This window comes from Falco punctatus, assembly GCF_963210335.1.
Source record: "Falco punctatus genome assembly, chromosome: 9".
Taxonomy (NCBI): domain Eukaryota; kingdom Metazoa; phylum Chordata; class Aves; order Falconiformes; family Falconidae; genus Falco; species Falco punctatus.
The window spans coordinates 25434343-25456359 of NC_137589.1; the positions used below are offsets into that span (position 1 = coordinate 25434343).

At 39.2% G+C, this 22017-nt stretch overlaps 1 protein-coding gene across 9 annotated transcripts in view; it reads right to left on the reverse strand.

The window, feature by feature from the left end:
* The window catches only part of PANK1 (pantothenate kinase 1), a 48093-nt gene that overhangs the window by 4087 nt on the left and 21989 nt on the right, over window positions 1-22017 (reverse strand). For all 9 annotated transcript variants that reach the window (XM_080401678.1, XM_080401677.1, XM_080401675.1 and 6 more), the window contains 4 exons: window positions 14280-14632; window positions 5951-6204; window positions 3531-3707; window positions 3010-3133 (listed from right to left, as the gene is read on the reverse strand). In XM_080401678.1, the coding sequence (XP_080257804.1) occupies window positions 3010-3133; window positions 3531-3707; window positions 5951-6204; window positions 14280-14632 (908 nt within the window). The remainder of the gene's footprint in view (window positions 1-3009; window positions 3134-3530; window positions 3708-5950; window positions 6205-14279; window positions 14633-22017) is intronic.

The following is a 22017-nucleotide window of genomic DNA, read 5'->3' on the forward strand; positions in this document are numbered from 1 at the left end:
GTTCATTACTGAAACATTCAAGACAGAAGTCTTAAGAAGTCTTAAACTGGTGAAGGGATAGTGACAAAATGCCTACTTAAACTAACCAAATTACAACATCCTGGAAAAGACATGCACTCTTTCACTCTCTGAGGTCTTGCTAAATTGTTCAACTACCCTGCAGTAGAAATTTGTAGTATAGATACAAAATAGTACATACACCTATTTGCCAATATAATTGAAGAGAGGAATCTATACCAAAGATGCAATAAAATAACCTCTGCACCCATTTTTGCAAGAAGTCTCGTTCAGATGCAACTTGCATGTTCTGCTAGTAAGAAAAGTATAAACCAGGGAGATTGGTTTCTTGATGCAGTTCTGCTGTGCCTAGGACAGACTGTTTCAAATGATGTGTAGCCAAATGGTTCCAGACTATGGAATTTTTCTGCCCCACTGCCAACTTTGTGCAAGCAAACTTTGCTTTGAAGTTCTGCAGACAGAATATTTCATTTATTACCCAGCCGCATTTTTTCCTGCACATATGCAAGTCATTTGCAACACAATATAAAAGCTCCAATCACTGGGAAAAAAACCCAAAACCACCCAACAACTTACCAAATCTCACGCTTCAGGGTATAAATTGATTTTGTCAAAGAACCTAGAAGTGAGCTTCACTGTAACTCTAATCTAATACACACAAACTCCACAAAAGAATATATCATATTCAACATTTTTAATGCTCTTATTTAGGCATTCCATTCATCAACCTTGGTGAGAGTCAGAGCTGCATCTCCCAAAAGCAATTCAGGTGTCCAGCTTATTGAGCAGAATGATAGCATTACCATCCCCAGCAAGAGCAAGCTATCTGGAGATTAGCTTACTTCCAATGATGTATCATGTTTGGATTTTTTTTTAATAGCATGTAAAGCTACTAAAAGCAGTTTTCACTCTCTAAAGCTACGTAATTTAGTTCGAGTGTTGGAGAAATTCTACTTTGACATTGTCTGTGAAATCCAGAATACTTCACACATCAATCCAGATTCCTTCACAAAATTCTATGGATTAAGTCCAGTTTTTAAGTAAACCTGCCCACAAAACAAAGATGTTAGGAACTCCTCCACAATGACTCAGAAGCGTTAGTTTCATTAGTAGCCTATTTCCTCCTCTGAATGCATTGCACGTGGTCCCCTGCTGCAACTCTCCATGCTTTGATAGCCCTGTACAATGCTGCTTGAACTCCATGCCACAAGGCAACACTGTAAAGAAGCTGAAAGCAAAGAGAAGATTGAAAGAGAACCATCCTGACAAAGAGTCAAAGTCCCCCCCCCGCTCCCCAAATGTCTGTAGCCGCTTTTCATGATGAAGGCAGGTTATCAGTGGCATTTGATAGGGACATGGACTAAGATTTGTGCTGTTCAACATATTTAGAAAATGGTCTAGAGAGGAACTTCAGCAACAAACATTATACCTATTGGCATACAAAGTTATTCAGGAGAGTCAGAATAAAAAATGAGCAGTATAGCAATGCTGAAGAGACACTCAGTGACTGAGTAATAAAATGGCAGATGGTTTAAGTTAAAAAAGTGCAATGACACAACAAACAGAAGGGGGAAGACACAGAGAGACTTCAGTATTCAGACAATGACAGGCTCCAAATTAGCCACTATCACTCAAGAAAGACTGTGGAGGGGCTGGTTTCTTAAAAATATGAGCTCCATGCTCACAAAAATAAAATATTAAGAACTGTTAGTAAATGAACTCAGAACATTAAATGTATCAATATGCCATCACATAAATTCATTGTGCAACCACTGTCTGAATACTTCATGAAGATCTGATCAATCTCAAAATCGGAACCATAAAAAGATTAAGACGACAAAATGAAACAGCAGAAAAGACGCACACAGCGTCTTCCACAGGAGAGGAGACCAAGTATTAGCACTTTCTGTCTTTGAAAGAACAACAGGGAGATATAAAGATTTACTAAAAAAAAAAACCAAAAATGAAACACACCACAAGCACTAGTGATGAATTATATTTGTTATTTTTCATAAAGCAAAAGCTAATAGGATCCAATAAAGTATCCTTTATATCCTGGATAAAGTATCCTTTACATCCTGGATATATCCTATATATCCAGATAGCAGTTTGGTGAATTTCTTACTTTGTTTTGTTGGGGTTTTCTGAGCTGTGTGGGTGTGTTATTGAAAAAAAAAAGCAGCACTTTCTTCTAACCACAGAATGCTGTGAAGCTAAAAACATCTATGCATTAAAAAGAATATTAAATAAATTCACCAAGAGCAGATAAAATGAATTAGTTACCACATACTATAAAATATGCAATTTGCAGCTCAAAACAAGTGCCTCATGTTTGGGGTTTTGGTTTGTGTTTTGGTTTTTTTGTTTGGTTTTTTGTTGTTGTTGTTGTTTGTTTGGGTTTTTTAACTGCTGGAAGCTGGAAAAGTGTATGGATGGAACAATCCATTCATAATTATCATGCCTAAAGAATATAACAAGGACATAATAGGAGTTTGAGGCAGGATAATGAGCTCTGTTTTTCTTCCCTCTGACCTGATACAATGGATCTTATATCTATCAAACCACTGAACACATCATGCTGTTGAAACAAGCCAAGAAAAATACTATTTAAAGAAAAAAAAATCTGTCATGGTATACTAAGTTGTGTTAATAACTACAAGGTAATTGGGAGTATTAATTTTGATTACAAAGGTGTTAATATCAATGTAGTATAGCTTGAGAGAAACCGAACAGCTCCAGGTATCAATGGATCAAGGAGATCTTTACAGCCAACTTTTCACCCCTCTTCCCTACCTTTGAAGCTCAAAGTACCTTACACGTTGCATCAAAGCACACACATAACAAATCACAAGTTTCAGAACACCATATTAAATATATGCATATTTAGTAAGGCCAGTTACACAGCTACTATACCAGCAATATGCATTGTTGTGTTCTAATATCTATGTTGTTTCTCAAGGTTTTAAGCTCATAGTAAATACGCTATCTTACCTCGTTCAATGCACACATGCGAGCAATAGAACCTATGTTGTTGGTGATGGTGACCAAAGTAGCTCTGGCCAAGTCCTCTTTACTGATGGAATCTCTCTTTTCTTTACTCATCATATGACCAAAGCTGTGTGAGGAAGATTATTCCTTTTAATAAGAGTTACTCAGGAGCGTTAAAAACCCTTAGAAATGTTATCATTTAAAGAGCTTTGCTTGGATTTGATATCCATTGATTTGAGGCAGATTCGAAACGAAAAGGGATTTCATTGGAAAGGCAGAAAAATGAGCGAAGACGCTTCTAAAATAACAGTAATTTAAGTAGAAGCAAACTACATCAAGAATTGCTTACACCTGTCTAAAAAAAAAGCAAGAAGCAGGTGAGAGATCTAAGGACAAACCACATGATGAATTCTGAGCGACATTTCACATGGACACAGTGCATAGTCCAGGGCTTACGCACTCAGTTCAGCATGCACAGGAAGTTTCCCATGGAACTGCTTAAAACCAGGTCAATTAAAACGTACCTTGAGGCTACGGCAGACCCCTCAAGGCCAAACCGCTCATAGTCTCCTCCATAAATATCTTTCACCAGCTTATCCACATTGGTGCTGTCCCCTTTCGCGGCCATTTCTAGCGCTTCTTCAAACGTCTCGCAGCCAGTCAGCAGGCAGCACAGGCCCAGGAACGTTCCTCCTCCAAGACTGGAAAAGCACAGTTTTTTCAGACCAGCAGCTTGAACCAGCTTTTAGCACAGCTCTTCAGACTCTTAAATGCAACACTGTCTACATAGCTACCAACTGTATCTTGCAGCTCCTCCCTCAGAGAAGACAGACACTCTAATTTGTATTTAACACAAATGTCATCCAGCACGATTCTAACCGAACTACTCTTAAGTCCTTAATATTTAAATAGGACAAATGATGCTAAATAAAGGGTTTGCTAAGAATAAGGTCCAATCCAACAACACCGCAGATGGCTGTTTGCTATTTGTAGCACGCTAGCAAGTTTTCCTTGTGCAAGAATAATTAGCCAGCAGATCACTTAAGTCAGCAATGAAAGAATAAACAGAGATCAAAGCTAAATATCTACGCAGGGGCAGGCAGTCAAGACAGATCTTGTTCCCCTAGCCAGTGGCAGGAAGCAGTCTGGTTGGTTCCTGTTCAAAGCAAGAGTAGCATCAGCCCTGAATGTCTCAGCCCTCCAAAGTACTCTTGAGCAAGGAGCAGTCACTATAGCATCTTGCATAGGCTCAACTACGGTATTTACCGACTATATTGATTCAGCAGGGAGTATCTGACTGTGTAACAGGTTGTTAACTCATTTCATTAAGATTCTACTTCGGACTCTTCAGCCTTAACAGACACGAACTTCAACTTACTAACCTCTACATCCTTCCTCATTCTTTCTTAACCCTTGAGAAAGTTAGTTTATTTGCACTGATCAGTCACACTGACTGGAGCCATTGTAAACAAGAAGATTAGTGAGAGACCACACTTGCACTCCACGAAGTAGTACAGGAAGTCAGATAGGAACACCATTTCAGTCAGCGCTCTTGGATTATTAGGGAAGTTTTTCAGAACACGTCTAGTAGCACAGTAATATATTCAGTATCTGAACAGTAGGAAGCTCTGCACACCAGCCACAAGACAGTATTGATTTCATCACCTGTAACAAGTCAGCAACACACTGCAGTCATGTTTTTCCTTTCGCAGTGGAAACGATCAGAAGCGCATCTACAGGTATCAAAAGTGCTATGCTTGAAAAACAACCAGAAACGCAAGAAAACCAATACTGCTTCCATTCAAGTTTGTTCATCTGTATTGTATACAGAAAAATAGCTCATGGCTACCACTGTGGCAAAGATATGCCCTAGATAAGGCAACAGAAGACACATATGCAGTCATGTCCAGTATACAGGAGAAATTTTATTAATATGTAACGCACTAAAGAACAGAATACAGCTTTCAAAACACCTATAGCAAATGCAAAAAGCTTCTTTGATTGTTGTTTTGGAAAGGGATTTTTTTATTTAGGTTTCTGTTTTAAAGATTACAAGATCACTAAAAATGAAATATATCAATTTAGTTTGCATGTAAGCGAAAAAAATGCGATATATTTATTGGTATTTTTACTATTAGTCTGGATGGACACATTTGTAACTGAAATGGTTTCCTGTAAGCACTGCTGCCACTTCTATAAAGTTAAACATGCCTCACACTATTTTTTTTGGCCTTGGAGAACAAAATTCTGCATCCACACTGAACTTCTGAATTTCTAAACAGAACAGTCACATCTAAATCTCTTACTGAACATAGGCCAGAGACCGTTTCAACTCTGCTGTACCCTACAAATAATTCCAGAGAGCACTAGCTGACCTGGGCTGAAATTATGCTGAGGACAATGTAAGAATACAATCAGATATTACACGCTGGCATTTCTCACCAGTATGGTCCAAAGACTAGTGCAAACAGCAAGGAAACAAGATCTAGTGAGATTCCTCTGCCAAAATTCAATAGTAATATTGGAGTTTTCCTATATCCTAGATATATCCTAACTACTAAGCAAGAGGTTTTTGTTCAGCCCAAACATTTTTATTTCACTGCTCTGGCTGTTCTGGGAAAAAAAAGCAGGGCATAGAAGATTAATTTACTGGGACAGCTTTATTGTGGTAATTTACAGCAAGACACAGGAGTAGCTATGAACACCAAGAATAGACCAAGGCAGCTCTGAAGTTGAAAAGATCAATGATTTCCCTGCTGTAGAACCCCTCTCTGAATGAATCCTAAGATATTTCCAGCCTTGCTACTGGTGGGCTTTTAAAAGCAACGGGAAGACAAGAACAATTTGGAGCTCCACCTAATAGTCACACTGTCTGGTTCTATCTGTTCAATTATTAAAGAGTAAAGAAAAAAAAAGAATTTAAATAACACCGAATTAAATTTACCTGGATCCAGTGACTCTCTTATAGTTGTCCTTAGAATACACAGCTAGGATGCTGACCCCTGAGCCTATGTTAACCAGCAGCATAGGATATGGATTATCAAGGCAGTAAGGCTTTTTCTGGCACTGTTCAGGATCTGTAGGGTTTTCAAAATAATAGCACTCCGGCTGGCCATTGAAACCAACAGAATCAACATAAAGGAGGCCCTGGATCAAACAGTCCAATTCATCCAGTTTATGGAGTTGTAGATCAGCAATCTGGAAAAGAACAAGAAATTAACAAACATTTCCTAGTATAATACAACACTGAGAAGGACAAAAGGCTCCACTGAAGCACTTTGATCAGTTTAATAGTAACACATTATGCTACTTAAACAGTACAAAGATCTGTCTAAGCATGAAGTCCGAAATAAGAAGTTAGCTATCTGCCCCACAATGGCTACCTCCCAAAACAATGACGGGCTGACCAGTAATATCGTTTAGTTCCTCTGCCTCTGAGATATTCCCTGCTCTGCAAGCAGGAAACATTTCTCACCCTCACCCCTATTTTGAAGCAATAGATTTCCTTCCCCTCATCCCCATCCCAAGAGGAGCTGTGTTCTGCAGCTTTTGGACAGTATCTGACACAGGCCTGCACAGCAGCATTCCTCGGGTTGCAAAGTGCTTTAACTCATCATCCAACTACATTTCCCAGCAGTTTAATTAAACTTTCAATAGAAGCATTATGATGAAGAAACTTCAGTTAAAGACAAGATAGTTACAAGCCTTACAAAGTGCACATGCTTATGTTAATACGCATTAAGTATGTGATCAATTATGCTTAAAAGATTTACATTTTTTTTAGTATACGTCACCAGTAACCCAAGAGTGCTATTTATTTAAATTATGATGAGCACTTTAAAATGCCTTATGAGAAACAGGGTATTCCCAATGTTTGGTGAAAAACAATATAAAAACCCCCCAAACAAAAATATTGCCAGGCCATGCCCCCAGCAAAATGTTCATAAAGATAAACTGTAACAGAGGGCAGAAAAACAATTGTAAGAGCTTAAGAAGGACATTCCCTCTGAGACCTCACAGCTCACCCATGGCTGTACTTAAACAGACATGTCTACTTGCCACAGCATTCTGTTTACTAGAATTAGAAATCACATCTCTTGAAATAGGATACAGTGACAATCTGTAGAAAGTCTCCTTTCCAGATAACATTGAGCTAACCTGTGTTAGGGAGAGGGAGGAAAAAAAAATACAATAGTAAAATGGCCTATCCAAACCCTGAGGTCATCTGCACTCTCATACCTGCAAAGTAGGTCTTACTGTCCAGCAGAAAAAACAACAGGGTATTAGGAACACAAGGCAGTTACACAGTACAGAGCTAGTTCTCAAACATTTGCATATTGCAGGATGTTTTTACAACAGCTCATGGAGAAGATTTACAAGGCTAACTACCTCCTATTTTTAATTCTGGAGGCTATATTAAGTCACTATAAAGAGGAAAGGTATTTCTGTGGAACAGGCACGGCCAATAGGTTACATTCTTTTGAGCTATTTAAATCTCTCCCCTTAATTTTTTTTTCTCTACTTGTACATAGCTCTAACTCGTCTTAACTGAAAGCCATTCTACTCTTTGGATTTGCCCTTTTGTTATACTAGCTAGTCCTCAAATCCTGGAACCATAGAAAATAAACAAGACTAAGTAACACCAAACCAAAGACCTCAGTATAGATAGTTATTCATAGGACAACAGAGACAGGTGGAGATCATCTCTTCTTGTTTCAGTATTTCTTCCTTTAACTTTTGCAATCCCTTCCTATTTTTCTTCTTGGTTACCACATGGCTACACAAATTACAGTTACAGAAACGCAGCACAGAAGACTTGAACCATTTGGCCAGCAAATAAAACAAACACAAATCAGGAGAAAAGTTTTTAAAGAAATATCACAAAAACGTTAAGGCTACTTTGCAAATATCTAGGATTTCAGCAATTTCTTGCTATTAGACTGAAGGGAAAAGCTCTAATCAAGAGATATACAAGGCATTAACATAACAAATGCTTCACGCACACTTTCTCACAGTGGACATGGTATGAAGCCCACCAAGTCATCACCCATCAAAGGATTTATTTATTTTGTTAAAACTCAACTAACATTGCACATAGCTAGTCAAAATAAGGAAGGGTTCTATACTAACCATGACCTTTCTCTAGATTTTGGCTGTACAGTCTCAGTTTGCTCATCTTATTGTATAAGCTAGATGCAGCATGACCAAACACGATGTAACACAGACACAGCACGCACAACCACGCTACAAACCAGAAGCCTGCTATACAAAGACAAGTCATCAGCAGATTCATGACCCCTACTGTCAAAACTTCTGTCCTCCCATAAGCCAAATACCCAGCCACAAACTGCTTTTGTCTCATCCACGTTAAACGTTTATTAATAGGTAAGCATGAGTGAGAGACTTTGCAAGACACAAGCAAGCAATACAAATCTAAGGGTAAAACACTGTTGGCATCAGTGCAAACACCCAGACAAAACCCTTGTTTCTTGTCTCCAGGCAGCTCACCAGTTTTTAAGGATAGAACAAAAGAAGTAAATCAAAGGTTCTTTTTCAAGCACTAAGCATAATAAGCACTTATTAGGTCCAGCCCTCCACATATAAAAGACATACTAGATTTTGTTCTGTTTTTTATAGCTCTGTGCTATATTTAACAGCTGATACCCTGTAAGCAGAAAAGCCCTATTACTGCTTTCTTTCATCTATGATATTCATAGCAGACTGAAAAACTATTCTCCTGCACTGTTGCTGCAGTCTGGTTTTGATTTTTGGAAGGAGTAAGACTGGCATCAGTATTCCATGTCAATCCCCCTTCATTCAGAGAACTGTAAGCTCTGCAACCACCAGACCTCTGAGGCTCCAAAGAGCCCAGTGAGCCACCACTGTTCTTGTTTCTGAACACAAATTAGGGCTCAGTTGCAAGAAATGTAGTAATCCAGTCTTGTACAAGAAGCTGTGATAGAGCCAGGTCACAATTCCCAATCCCTTTCCTGGCATACAGAACTGCCTTTTCCCTATTTGTTTCTTTGCTCACAATGACTCAAGCAGCAAAACTGCATCACAAAATACATGTGCCCGTAAACATCCTAACTAATGTACAAGTAGGCAAACTTTTTTTTCCTGGTATCATCACCTGACCTACAACAGACTTACTTGTCCTCATCTTTCAGCTGGTTGAACCGCTTCTTCTCACAGGAATCAAAGTTTATGTGCAAAAATGCAAAACAGAAATGGGAGCTGTATGCAGAAGCACGTTTTAATTGGACCTTTTTCCTACAACTTTTTACAAAATGCATATACAGATTATTTTCCAGCACTTTACAAGCCCTAAAGTGAGGGCAGAAAGAGTAACGGTCAACTTCCTCCGCTCTGCACTCTTGTAACTATATGCAGCATGCTGCCTCCCTAGAAAATTTTATGTCAGAAAGGTGTGCTATGAGAGAAGAACTGCAGAACAAAGTAGTATACAGGACCCTGGAGGGAAAAATTTATGAAGGTTACAGGGAAACCATATGTACATTTTTTTATACAAAGACCAATTTTTCTGCATTATAGCCAGACAGTAGAAATACCTCTTTATTTTGGACTGTTTTTTAAATACCAGGGGAGAGAAGGGAACAAACCACTCTGAACCTCAAGGAACTCTTAAGTACCATCAAAAGGAGGGACTCGGGACTTGAACCACGCTTACAAGTGAGTGCAACACAGCAAGGAATTTGTGAACATTTCCCCATGACAGCTCTCACCTCGGCAAACTCCTGAAACCCAGCTGATTTCAAGGATCTACAAAAGGTCTTTTGTGGCTACATACAGATGCTACCCATTCACATTCAAACAAGGCAAAGTCTATGCAAATTAAGGGTAAACCCAACATTTGCTGAGGCAAAAGACGACAGACTCTGCACCAGCCTTTAAAAAAAGCACTAGTCTGGGATCCTCTGCAGAGGATCTGCCCTTTTGCCCAGCTAGCTGTAAGGATCTTTCCCCTCTCTTGGCAGGGAAGAGATGCACAACGCTTCTCCACGTTCCCTCCGAAGAGCTTCCTAGCTTCTTGCAGTAGTGGTAACAGAAGGTATCATGGCTACCTCACGCATTCTCTGGATGCCACTTTCAGCTCTAGCCCAGTCTATGCACTACAGGCCAGCACCTACAGCCTGAGCAGCAGTGTCCAGCCTCCTCAAGCAAGTGAGGCGCAATGAGATTTTTGGGTGTCTTATGTTAACCTAGGGCTACACAGCTTACTCATCCCACAACACAGGACAGTGAGTTATTTGTTTTAAGATAAATACAATCTAAAAGTCATCCACAAGCATTCAGTTCATACCACAAAGTCAAGCCTTAGAATCTAATAACTGGCACAAGGAAATTACTCTCCAACAGCCAAGCTTACTCTTAAAGCATTTTCCTTACAGGTTATGGGGAAGGTCAAAGCCTGAGTTTAAGTTTGTGTTGGTAACACATTGCCTTCCTTCCCTGTCCCAGGTGTTCTGTATTAAGTGACTGAGTTTCGGCCCAGACCCTGCCACCACTGAAAACAGCAGTAAAATTTCTACCAAGACAGGTTCTGTAAGTGTCTGTTCAGGAAAGGGATACAAAGATCCCACCTTTGAGCCACTGCAACCGACAGGAATTTTACAATAGAGCAGGCTTCATAAAAAGATCTGAATAATCCTTTCTTTCCTCATTCCCTATGTATCCTTTACCTTGAGTTGCTTTAAAAAAACTAAGCGACAACCAAGGAATTTATTCCTCATTACATTAACAGCATACTTTTGTGCAAGTAATGTGCATGGGCTATCATGGAGGAGTCACAGAATACAGAGAGTTTTATGTTACAGATACACAAGCAAGTCAGTCTATGTACTCCTTACTTTTACAGAAGTGACATTACTTGAGAATTTCCAGAATGGGAGGTGACAGAATGTAGTTGAGGAAAGGAGCGAAGATTATCAGTGAAGTTCGGCAACAGATTCATCCATGCCTGAAAATAAAGTCAGCCAGCCATAAAGACCAGTAATTTGGAAAGGGGGTAAAATACAAAGAACAAAAAACAAGAACAAGAAACACACCCCCTAAGCTGGAAACAGTCCTTTTAGTGAATTATTTACTGATGCTCTTCAATGAGCATTAAGTATAACCATATGGTTGGTAAAATTATTTCTGCAGTCTAGATTAATGAATAGAGTCAGTTTTCCTGCTTCTAGGGGAAGCATTCAGATTTTAAGAATGAATCAAATGATTTGCCAGGCTACTGCTATTGCCATCAGTCACCAAGCAGTTCATGGGGACTCTTCCATGTCTCCTCCCATCCAACATTGTAGATCACACGAGAGGGAGGTCAGATAGCTAAACCTTGCTAAACCTAGCTAGCTTTGTAGATTTAGTTGCCTCTCTATGGCACAGAAGACAGGCTTAAGGTGAATAGAAGCCTCCCAATTTTATTTTATAATATACAAAAGCAGAAGAGATGTCTAGATCAAATGTATTTAACTCATTTAGGGATTCAAAATTAAGACACTGGAACAGGCAATTAACAAGAGGGTGTTTGCTTGTCTATTTTAAGGAGAAAAAGCTGTAATCTTAGAAGGATTCCTTCTTTGGGATTTGAATGCTGTTTTGCAATATGTGGGATCTTTTGTCCTAAATCTATGCAATCCTCAAAGTCCCATAAGCATTTAGAAATACCATGAGAGACAAGTAACTTAAATGCATGTACACAGGGAAATAAACAGAACAAAAGCATGTTATCTATATCAGGTTCCTAGTGTTTAGCCAGATTTTTTTACGAAATTAACAACATTCACAAACTTACTTTAGTTTTTTCCATATTGCTTCTAAGTAACAGAAACATTTAAAGCCTCCTCCATATAAGACATTATACAATATGGGATCTTGCAACAGCAGGATTTTGATGACATGCTCTCTACTTCTACAGGTGCATTAGAGTGATCAAATATTTGAAACAGGTATTTCAATCCTTTGAGAGAGCAATCCTGAAGCTGTTGTCCAATGTCAATTTACAGTCAGCATAACACACTGAGGTAGCCAGCTGCTGTTACAACAGCTGATGAAGTGTGATAATTTAAGTGCCATTACCGAGGACACTCAGCCCTTCAAGAGAGATTAAGCAAGTAAACCTTCATGTAATGAATAGTATTTGCTTCTTTAATACTCTATGGCTGTTACAGCTTGAGCCAAGAAATACTTGCTGTAAAGGAAGGTGTGGAAATGGATAGCTGTAAGAAGGTGTCCAAAGCGCTCTCAGGTGTAAGTGCACTTCACCAGTTGCTCAATGCTACAAAACACTGCACCAGCCTTTACAGTGTTTTTCTTAAACTACCTGTGAGTATTGCAGCACACAGAATGTTAATTAACACTGCAGAGAGGTGGGATTTCATGCCTAAGTCCACCAGTAACTTGCTATGTGACCTCATATTTTTGTACAATAACTAGCAAAACAGCCCAAACTTCAGCCGTGGCTTCCCGTGCTACATTGACTGCATTGCAAATGAGATGACAGAGACTGGTCCTTCACTGCCAATTGCATGTTTACACTAGATAAAGCCAAAACTACAGAGAGAAATGCCTAGCTGTGATAGCCACCAGGTAACTTCCAGTTCAAATGAACAGCTGTGGGAGTGAGGGACGTGAACTTCCCTATTAAGTAAGCAACTCTAGCTGCTATTACATGATGCAGGAGAGATGAAGTTGGGAACACTGAGCATTCCAAATGGACAGTCAGCCTCTTCATAAAGTCCCAAAGTGACCTCCCATTGTCACTAGAGAATGAATCATCCCATGAACACGTGGAAGGACACTCAAAAACCTGAAATGAGGCCATACTGACTAGCACTAGAACTCACCTCCTACTGTGGTGCCAACACCCTTACATTATGCGAGACAAACCAAAACTTTTGAGGACTCTCTTATCATCAGGCCCTAACACATAAGGGACTTGTAATCAGCCTAAAGGACAAGAAGTCTGGCACTGGTAGTGGACTACTACAGCAATTCAGAAACTTGATAGTCCTTCATGAGACTAGCTGCTTCCATGTCCAGCGTTCACTAAAAAATGACTGCAGAACAGTATCACAGCTGGAATTTATGTTGATCTCTTAAAACATCCTTTTTCCCTCTTAGGATCTTGGTCATCTGGTAGGTGAGGGGTATTTACAACGGAAAAATGTCTTGTACTGCAGGAATGGATGCTTGGAGTTAAAAATGAAGCACACAAAGCCAAGGACTGCTGTCAACGGCAGTTGGTAAATCAGTACGATAGCTCCCTAGACTGAAGCAGAGACAGAGGAGCAACTGATCTAACCTGTCACACCCAGCAACCATCCCCTACCCTCAAGAACAGCTCAAAAGCTAGGGACAGTCAGACCTGCCTGCCAAGTCAATAACATTAATTTTAGTCAGGCTGCTCTGGTACAGGCAGACTAATCATTCTTTTCCAGAAAAACAGAGATAGGTCCCAGTAGAGACACATACGTAACAGGCAACTGCCTCCCAAATGACTGTTTCTTTCTAACGCAGTTTGTACAACAGCATGCTCTGCCTCCGTTGCCAATCAGTTTTTGCAGTGCACCCATCTGGGAGCCAGGACTATTGCTGAAGTTTATACAAACAGCAGATCTACAAATTCAGATCTATATGAGCTTCCAGAGCTCCCTGCAGAGGTTATTTTTAAATGCTAAGGTATCTGGGACCTAGTCACCTCTTGAACTGCCCTGCTTCACATGATGTACTCCCAGAACTGAAATCAAAAGGTAGCTGCTACTGTCATGTTTCCATACACCGTTTCTCCTCCTGTCCCACACTTGGTCTTACAGACTCTTGACTTAAGTCTGCTTGAAGATTAATACAAAAGGGAACCTGAATCTAATCTCCAGCCTGTATAGTTTAATTTCTGGTTTTCCAATAGATAGCCAGTTTGCAAGATGAGTACCTGTAGTCTCAGGCTTCTGGGTTGTCATAACACACCCTCAGTTGTTTATGAAGCATCTGATCATCACATTTGTACTCTAAAATCCCCCATTTTCTGAAGACATCCTGCACAGTAATACTTCAGTAGAACACTCAGCAAGTAGAGTACCCTCCCCGGCCCCTGGCATGTTCTCAGTAATTCCAATTAACAAACAAGCTGATTCTGGTAGTCTTAACCAGTTAGGATGGACAAAACCCGTAATTTTCTCTTCAAGTTTTAATAGAAGGACTCCCCTGATGTTTTACCAAAGTGCTTCCCACTGAACCCATACTAATTGTTCACATACCATTCTAAAGTCCTCCTCAAACTTGTAAGCTCCACCTCCTGTAGCACAAAGCGTAGTGTGCAAACTGGAGAAGTTCTTTTCACTACCCATCTGTATGAACCTGTGCATGGCACAACTGGGAAAGCGGATGAAGTGCAGGTTTCCTTTGCGTCCACACATAGTCAAATTTTTCAGTTCAAGATGGACATCACGAATGCCAGTTTTACCATAGGCTGTATTGGAGGTCAAGTATTTCCTAATGCTTTTCAGGTTTTCCACCTCCTCCTGTTCCTCTTCTGCTGTAATGTCCTTAGGTTCGAAGTAGACCAGTTTAACCAGTGTTCCACCGATATCCATTCCGAACCATGGAAACGCTAAGGACAAGGGGGTTGGGGAGGAAGAAAGAGAAAGTCACTACAAATATACAGGTTAGCCATCACTTACAACATTTGCTGAATGACACAATTCAGTGCAGTCACAGTAGCAACATCTGCTCCTGAAAGCTGGTGGTCACTTATATATCCAGTTAACATGTATTAAAACATCTCTACAAGTTAAGACTTCATAAAGCCTCAATTACAAAAAAATAATCTCAAAATAGTCTTCTATGGAGAAGCAGGTTTTAATAAAGGAAAAATATTTTTTTCCCAGGGAAACATTTTACTCTTCAGTCAGCAACTCTTGACAGAGCACATTTACTGCATTTCACCCAATCTGACTGCCAGCACCAATTCTTAAAATAGACTAAAGAGGGGTGGAAGAAGAAACAACCAAATAGGAGAACAAGATTTCTCAAGTCACATTCCTACTGCGTAACATCTACAACTGCCTTTCCAAGCCCAGCTGGAATTCCCAGTTACAAGGTTCTGTCTGTAGAGAAGTAATACGTAACTCTCTCATTATGCTGGGAGTCTCCAGACTTCAACCCACCAGAACTACCAGGTCTGTTGGAACTACATCACCTGCATTAGCAGAAAGACAATGAGCTGGTTTAAGTCAAATATTTACTACTGTCAGTCCTTTTCTTATTTGAGCACAGACTCCCTTTGCTGGTACATATGTTAGCCAATTATACAATTATACAAGAAATGCCACTATTTGCTTCTTTGTGCATGTGTGTGTGTGTATATATATATATATATATATAGTCACAGGAAGCCTACATCTACTAAAGCCTCTGTTCTGTTAATAGCAAAATGACTATGTATAACATGCAGACAGAAGATACTAACTGAACCAGCCTGGTCTGCCTGCTCTGCTTATATACACCCATGCATTTTAAATAGTAAGCCAGGTAACTTTATAAGCTCCAAGAAGCAAGACTACAACACCTATACACAGGTACTGCAGGAGGCGGCAGCTAGTAACGTTTCCTGGAGAAATTAAATTAAACATACCAAGTATGTGGTTAACATCTAAGACATTTCTAAAACAGCAGTCACACAGTTGCCCCCTGGCTTTTTAGGGAGAATCAGGCAGGCTTGCTTGAAATGTTATTCTACCAACTGCGGCATCCCATTTAGCATCGATACAAACTCCAAACCATGGATACTACATGCATTACTGATTTTTCTGCCAGTGAACCCAAGTGTAAACAAGTTGGGACAAAGATTTTTAATAAGTACAGGAGGTACTGATCACACTGTTCTTCCTCGCGTAGTCACAGATCAGTATTAGGTTACTCAACTTCAAGCTGAAAGGAGCTTGGATTCTTCTTACCACAAGGGTCTTGGCACCATTCCTGTCTGGCTGAATAATTCAAAAGTCTAAATTTCACAATTAATATACCCTCCTCTCCCAAACCAATCCTTAGACATCAGATGTTTAACACTTATTTTGCTCCATTGCTATATGCCAAATAATTGAATCACCAGTTGCTCCCCACTTTCCCTAAGGAAAAGGCATGCATGAAGTCCCACAAAGCAGCCTGCTTAGAGCTCAGTTTTTCTAGGAGCAGCTACTGTACCTGTTGTAAAGCCTAATTTCTTCTTCCATGCCCTACAAGCTACAAGACGCAAAGACACTGAAATGAAGCCTAATGTGAGGTTTGGGAAGATACATTCTATACAAATGCATAAGACCTCCCTGAAATGGGAAGAATTCAAAACAAGTGTTTTTAAAATAGGCTTTATTTTGAAGAGGAAAAAAATGTCCTGTAACTCAAAACAGTTTTGGAAGTACAAGGTAAGTATTTATGCAAAAGTGGTCTGATCCACACTTTACAACACCACAATGCAGTGGAACTCAGGACACCAATCCCATTAGTGATTTACACAGATCTTTGAGTTACTGAGAACTTTAATCACCTGTCCCACTGGAACAGTAAGTCTCCTCCTTGGATGTATCTTAAGTAGGCACGCAGGAAGTTTAACTGTAAAAGCAGCATGGTTGGAGTGTGCAATACACAGCCAGCCTGTAGCTAAGTGTAAGCCAACTTCCAATATTCTATATTAAGGGCATAAAATCTGCTACAATATACCTGCGCCAACACTTGCTTTAAAGCTACAGTGTAGATTTAAACTTTACGAGAGGGCAGAAGCATTCCACTCTGCTATCAAACAATTCCAGCAATAAAAGTGTTAAGTACTAACAGCTGAGAGTTGTCCATAAATGACTGCCAAGACATTCACTTTTATATCCTAACATTTTCAGGAGTCTTAACTAAATCACTAACAAAGAGTAAGTACCATAGAAAATAACTATGAAGTTATTTCATGTCTGTATAGTTCTTAGGATAAGTACACATAATGCTCACATTTAAAAAGCAAGCAGAAATACCAAAGACACTTTCTTTTTTTAGTTCATTCTCTCTGTGAATCTAAGCTCCTTTCATTTTGTTGTAAGCCAAACAGAGAGCTACAGAAAGAACTTTGCTCTTAGAACAGCAACAGTTTCAACACAAAGAGCACAAGAGCAGTCCACAACAACCCATACTTCAGTTACACAGAACAGCAGCTTAGTTTTCTTCACAGCTTCTAACACCAGCTATCTGTTGAAATCATTTGCAATTTTGACTCGTTGACCAATTAGGCCAAAACCCAAGTCCCAAAGTTTCTGACAAGTCCCACTGAAATTCACGCAACTGCTGTACAACTGGAGTGACAGTAGAAACACTTCTGTATTCCAGTGATAACTTTAAAAAAACTATGCACTGTATCTTCTGTTACTACCAGTATGTTCCAAAACAAAATGCACCACTGAAGCGCCATCAGTTCTTTTCAGTATTTTTAGATAACCCACCTTAGCTGGTACCTATACACCTCGACCTCCCTGAGGCCACTGAATGTGGTGCTAATGGGAGCATGCATGCAGACTGCAAGGTGCTCCTGGGTTTTGCTGCCTCCCCGAATACAGGGAGTAAGACCACACAGAGGCCACCAAAATCATTAGGGCCCTCATTGCTACAACCAGGATGTATGAAGAAAGAAAGGTATTTGCACAGATATAGTCTCCACAGACTGGAGGGAAAATGGGAGGAAAACTGTGGAGGTTTTTTCTTTTTGTTGTTTGTTTTTTTTGTTTAAACTGGAAGCCCAGCACTTCATTGATAACCTGAATAAATGTCCAGTTTCTTGAGTTATTAGAAGCCAGGAAAGCAAGGAAGGGAAAGCGAAATCTATCTCATCCACATCTTAGGCTGATAACAGTTATTCAAAATAGCGTGATTTACTATGAAAAAGGAAGACACTGGATATGTTGCAAAAATGGTTTCACAGGGTAAAAAATGCACTTAACTAAATTAGTCTGATAAGACTGTTATGAACTGATTTCTCTCTTCTCAGCAATCAGTACGCAATACACCTATTGGATCAATGCAATCTATTATTGTGGAGAAAACAGAACTATTCTACTGTATTACTACACAGCAGTCAAAAAAATAACAACATATAAAACCTAGTTGTAGGCCCCATAGAACTGACACAGAAGCATCAAGACGAATCATGCATTCTTAAAAGCCTAACATAAATCAAAGACCCCACTTATCTTAAGAAAATTAATTCTCTTTACGTTAAACTGTACCAACTACTTACCAGTTTGTTATCTTGAGATAAAAATCTCCATTACTCCAAAGTTTAGCTGCAGAAGCATGTGACAATGCAAACAGAAGGTATCTACAGCATTGCATAATTAGGTAACCTGATGCGCACCAGCAGCTGTGCTATCTGGGGGAAAGGTTCACTCATAAATTCTATGATACATTTAACCTAGTTTCTGCACAGACCTTGAAATGTATGAACCCATAAGACTATTCCTGTAAGACATTATTACATTCAGAATTGAACACATTTGATTTTTAGAATCAAACTAGGTGTGAAGAGTAAATATCAAATCACAACCTGCTCCCACGGACAAGAGCTCAGGGGCAGTTCCTTTCAAGAAAGAAAGGAACTCCTGGGTCACTGAGTAACATTTCCCCCCATTAAAGAGGACAACCAAGGGTAATCCTTTTCACATGCTTAAACCACCACCACATAAAGTTAGCAGAGTCTTTTTACTCTTCAACCTTTAGAAAGAGATTGTGCCTGAATTCTGTTGGTTAGAACTTTCTTCTTTCTACCTGGTTCCTAGATTTATTCATGGCTGATTTGTGGATTCTTCTTTTGCCAAAACAATTTCAGCTTGTGCATCTCTCTTACAAGACCTCTGTTCCCTCAAATACAGGTACAGTATCTCAATGTTTTATCAATAATTTGAATAGTGGTATCAATTCTTTGATATCTTAGTCATAAATATCTCTGATGAAAAATCCTAGGTTTAGCTTTTCTTCCTGGATGCACATATGATTAAATCCTATTACTGAATTTAGATTTTTCATTATTATTCCATTTGCATTGCTTGACACTTCAACGATCTAAGAACTTCCTGTTTTAATTGGGACTGGAAGAGGCGAGAGCATGCCAAAATTAGTAACAGGAAAAAAAAAATCAAAACAAGAGACATACGTAAGATGTGATAGTATCCTCACAGCTTCTGAAAGCTGTTTATTAGAAAAGCTGATAAGAGCTAACATATTTTGCAATAACTATTTTACACAGTTCTTTCGAGCAATCAAAACATGTAGTAAAACAGAAACATTTGTTTTCCTTTGAATAGAAATAGAATATGTAGCTTAAAAAATTAATTATATCTACTTCGTAATGGAAGTTTCTTCAAAATGTACAAGGCCAGAACTAAATAAATCATGCACACATATCAGGTGAAGCCTTCCAGTTCATTTTCAGCTGCAAGGGCTTATTGAATGTCTACCTCCTCACCAGGAAAGGAAGAAAAACGCCCCAAAGACAAAACCAAAAACCTTCAAGCCCAAAAGCACAGAGCTGTTTGTTAAACAGGTGTGATCATCTGCACATACATAGTCATATCACCACAAACTGATTTCTGAAGATAGCACTAGGAGACTAGGTCATTACCTAGCTTGTGTAGCTTCATTAAAAAAAAAAACATTAAAAACCAAATAAAAGCCAAACTTGCAAAGCTACAAGATGTATTGATTAGCTATTGGGAATCTCATTTTTGGATCCAACGGCACCCAGCCCACCCAGCCTGACAGAAGTGATTTGCATGAGTTTCTCATTCCTGTCAGAAACAAGTTACCCTGTTGGTAAGGTGGATACGCAGTTTTAACTCAGAAGCAGCTGAACAACAACACACCAACTAAATCAGCTTGTTATGACCGGTCCTATTCCTTAGGCAATCCTCAATTCCACCTACACTAAAAGCAGCTGGAAACTTACTTTAAGCAGCGTGTCAACTGAAGAAATTCTTCAAAATTAAAAGATTGTGGGATATTCCAATGCCTTGGACAAAATTTCAGTAACAGATAATGTGTCACTTTTTCACTGCGTCAAACAATAGCAAAACCAAAACCATTTTCACTCTTGTACTCCTAACTAAAATATAGTATATAATAATAGCATTCCATATTTATCATCACCACAGATTAAAAAGCCTAGCTTTTGCACAGTTTCCACCTGGCCTCAGGCAGTACAACATAACCATGCCATAGCCAAACATCACAGGTCCAACAACCTAAATATTGGCCAACAGTGTTCTTCGCGGTGAAGCTACAATTTCAAGTGTTCAGAAATTAACCATGGCAATTATGATGCCTATTAGTTGTACACAGTCACACCGCCTCAAAACACACATTTTTTGTCCCCTAACAAGTACCAACAGACTTGGGGTGACATGTAAGATGCTGATTGGAATAGCCACCCCAAAGCTTTATCTTAATTTAAGAAAAGCAATAGAATTCAGATGTCCAGCTGGCTTCTTCCCTGTGTCTGATGTAGAATAATGCTGTGAAGCACCAGTCTAGTTAACTGCCATGCTGAAATCTTTGTAGTTACTTGGCTACAAAGCTGCTTCACAGGGATCGATGAAGGGATTTAACTGCTCTCTTTCCTTCTTCTGTTCAAAGATAACATTTAAAGTGAACAACACAAAACTTTAGCAGGCTTTTGAAATTTGCAGAATTCAGACTGCTTCAGTATTTTATTCTCTTCTGGAGCATCTCACAGCATAAGGCTTCATAACAGACACTCTTCTGTATTCATTATGCTGTGCTACAGAAAGGTAATGTAAACCCTGGTCTCACAAAGGGTCTGCACTAATGATTTGAAGCAAAAACCTGACATAACCCTAACAACCTTGACAAGTGGTCTAGTTCGACTGAGGAAAAAACAATGCAAAGACAAGCTTCTCAGCAGAAGCAGCAGGAGGGTGAGTCTAAAAGATCTAGAGTTAGTCCCCAGATCCTCTCTCACTGCATGCTAATCAGCAAAGCACACTGGTTTCACAGGGAATCCTCCCTTCGCAGAGGGGAAGAAGACTTGGGAATATAGAAGTCTGCCTCACTTTGATAGAAAGTAAATCAAGAAAACATATAATTTATAAGGATTTAATGGAATAATTGCTGCAGGAAGATCAGTTTAATTTGTTGAAATATTGGGAAATGCCAATTATCTCATCTTTTCCACCATGCAAAGCAAATCCCACAATCAATATTGAAGTCTCACCTGCCATGGGGCAACTGCACTTCATTTTGCAATGTGTCCTTAAGCACAGAACAAACATCTGCAAAGTCCAAGATTAAATACAAAAACCAGTAAAACGGGACTGAATAGTATTCACTAGAGATGGATACAGTGGAAAGCTATGCAGTACCATTAGAATTTGAGTATAATTTAATAATTTTTTTAAGCTGGTGACAATGTACTACCATATTTTCCTGCAAGATTAATACTAAATAGCAAATTTATTCTTGTATAAGATAAGCCATATAAATTAATATGATCAGCAAGAATTCAGGTATTTTACTCAGCAAAGAAATTGCCCACAACATAGTTCTACAAAGCACTTACCTCACCTGCTTTTTTCACTAAAGCCAAAAACCCCACAACTGAAGACTCAGTTGTCATAGACCTTGGACAATATAGCTAGTCACCTACACTCTTTACTCTGATGGGCTCTTTTTCCCCTCAAGATAGGAGGGAAATTCCAAATTCCTCACTCCTCCTTATTCAAGTGATTACACAAATCCCCAAGCACCTTATTCTTTGCTTCAAACAAAACAGTTTACTATTATGAAGAGTTCAATATGCAAGTGCTGACCCTCAGCCACACCAAATCAAAAAGTTCTGCAGTTTTTGTTCCTGAATGAAAATGTGAAGCTGGACAAAGACTACAAAACCAGTTTGTGACAGAGAATGATCTGGTCATCAATATGTTAAATTTGATAGAAGACCAAATTAACTAT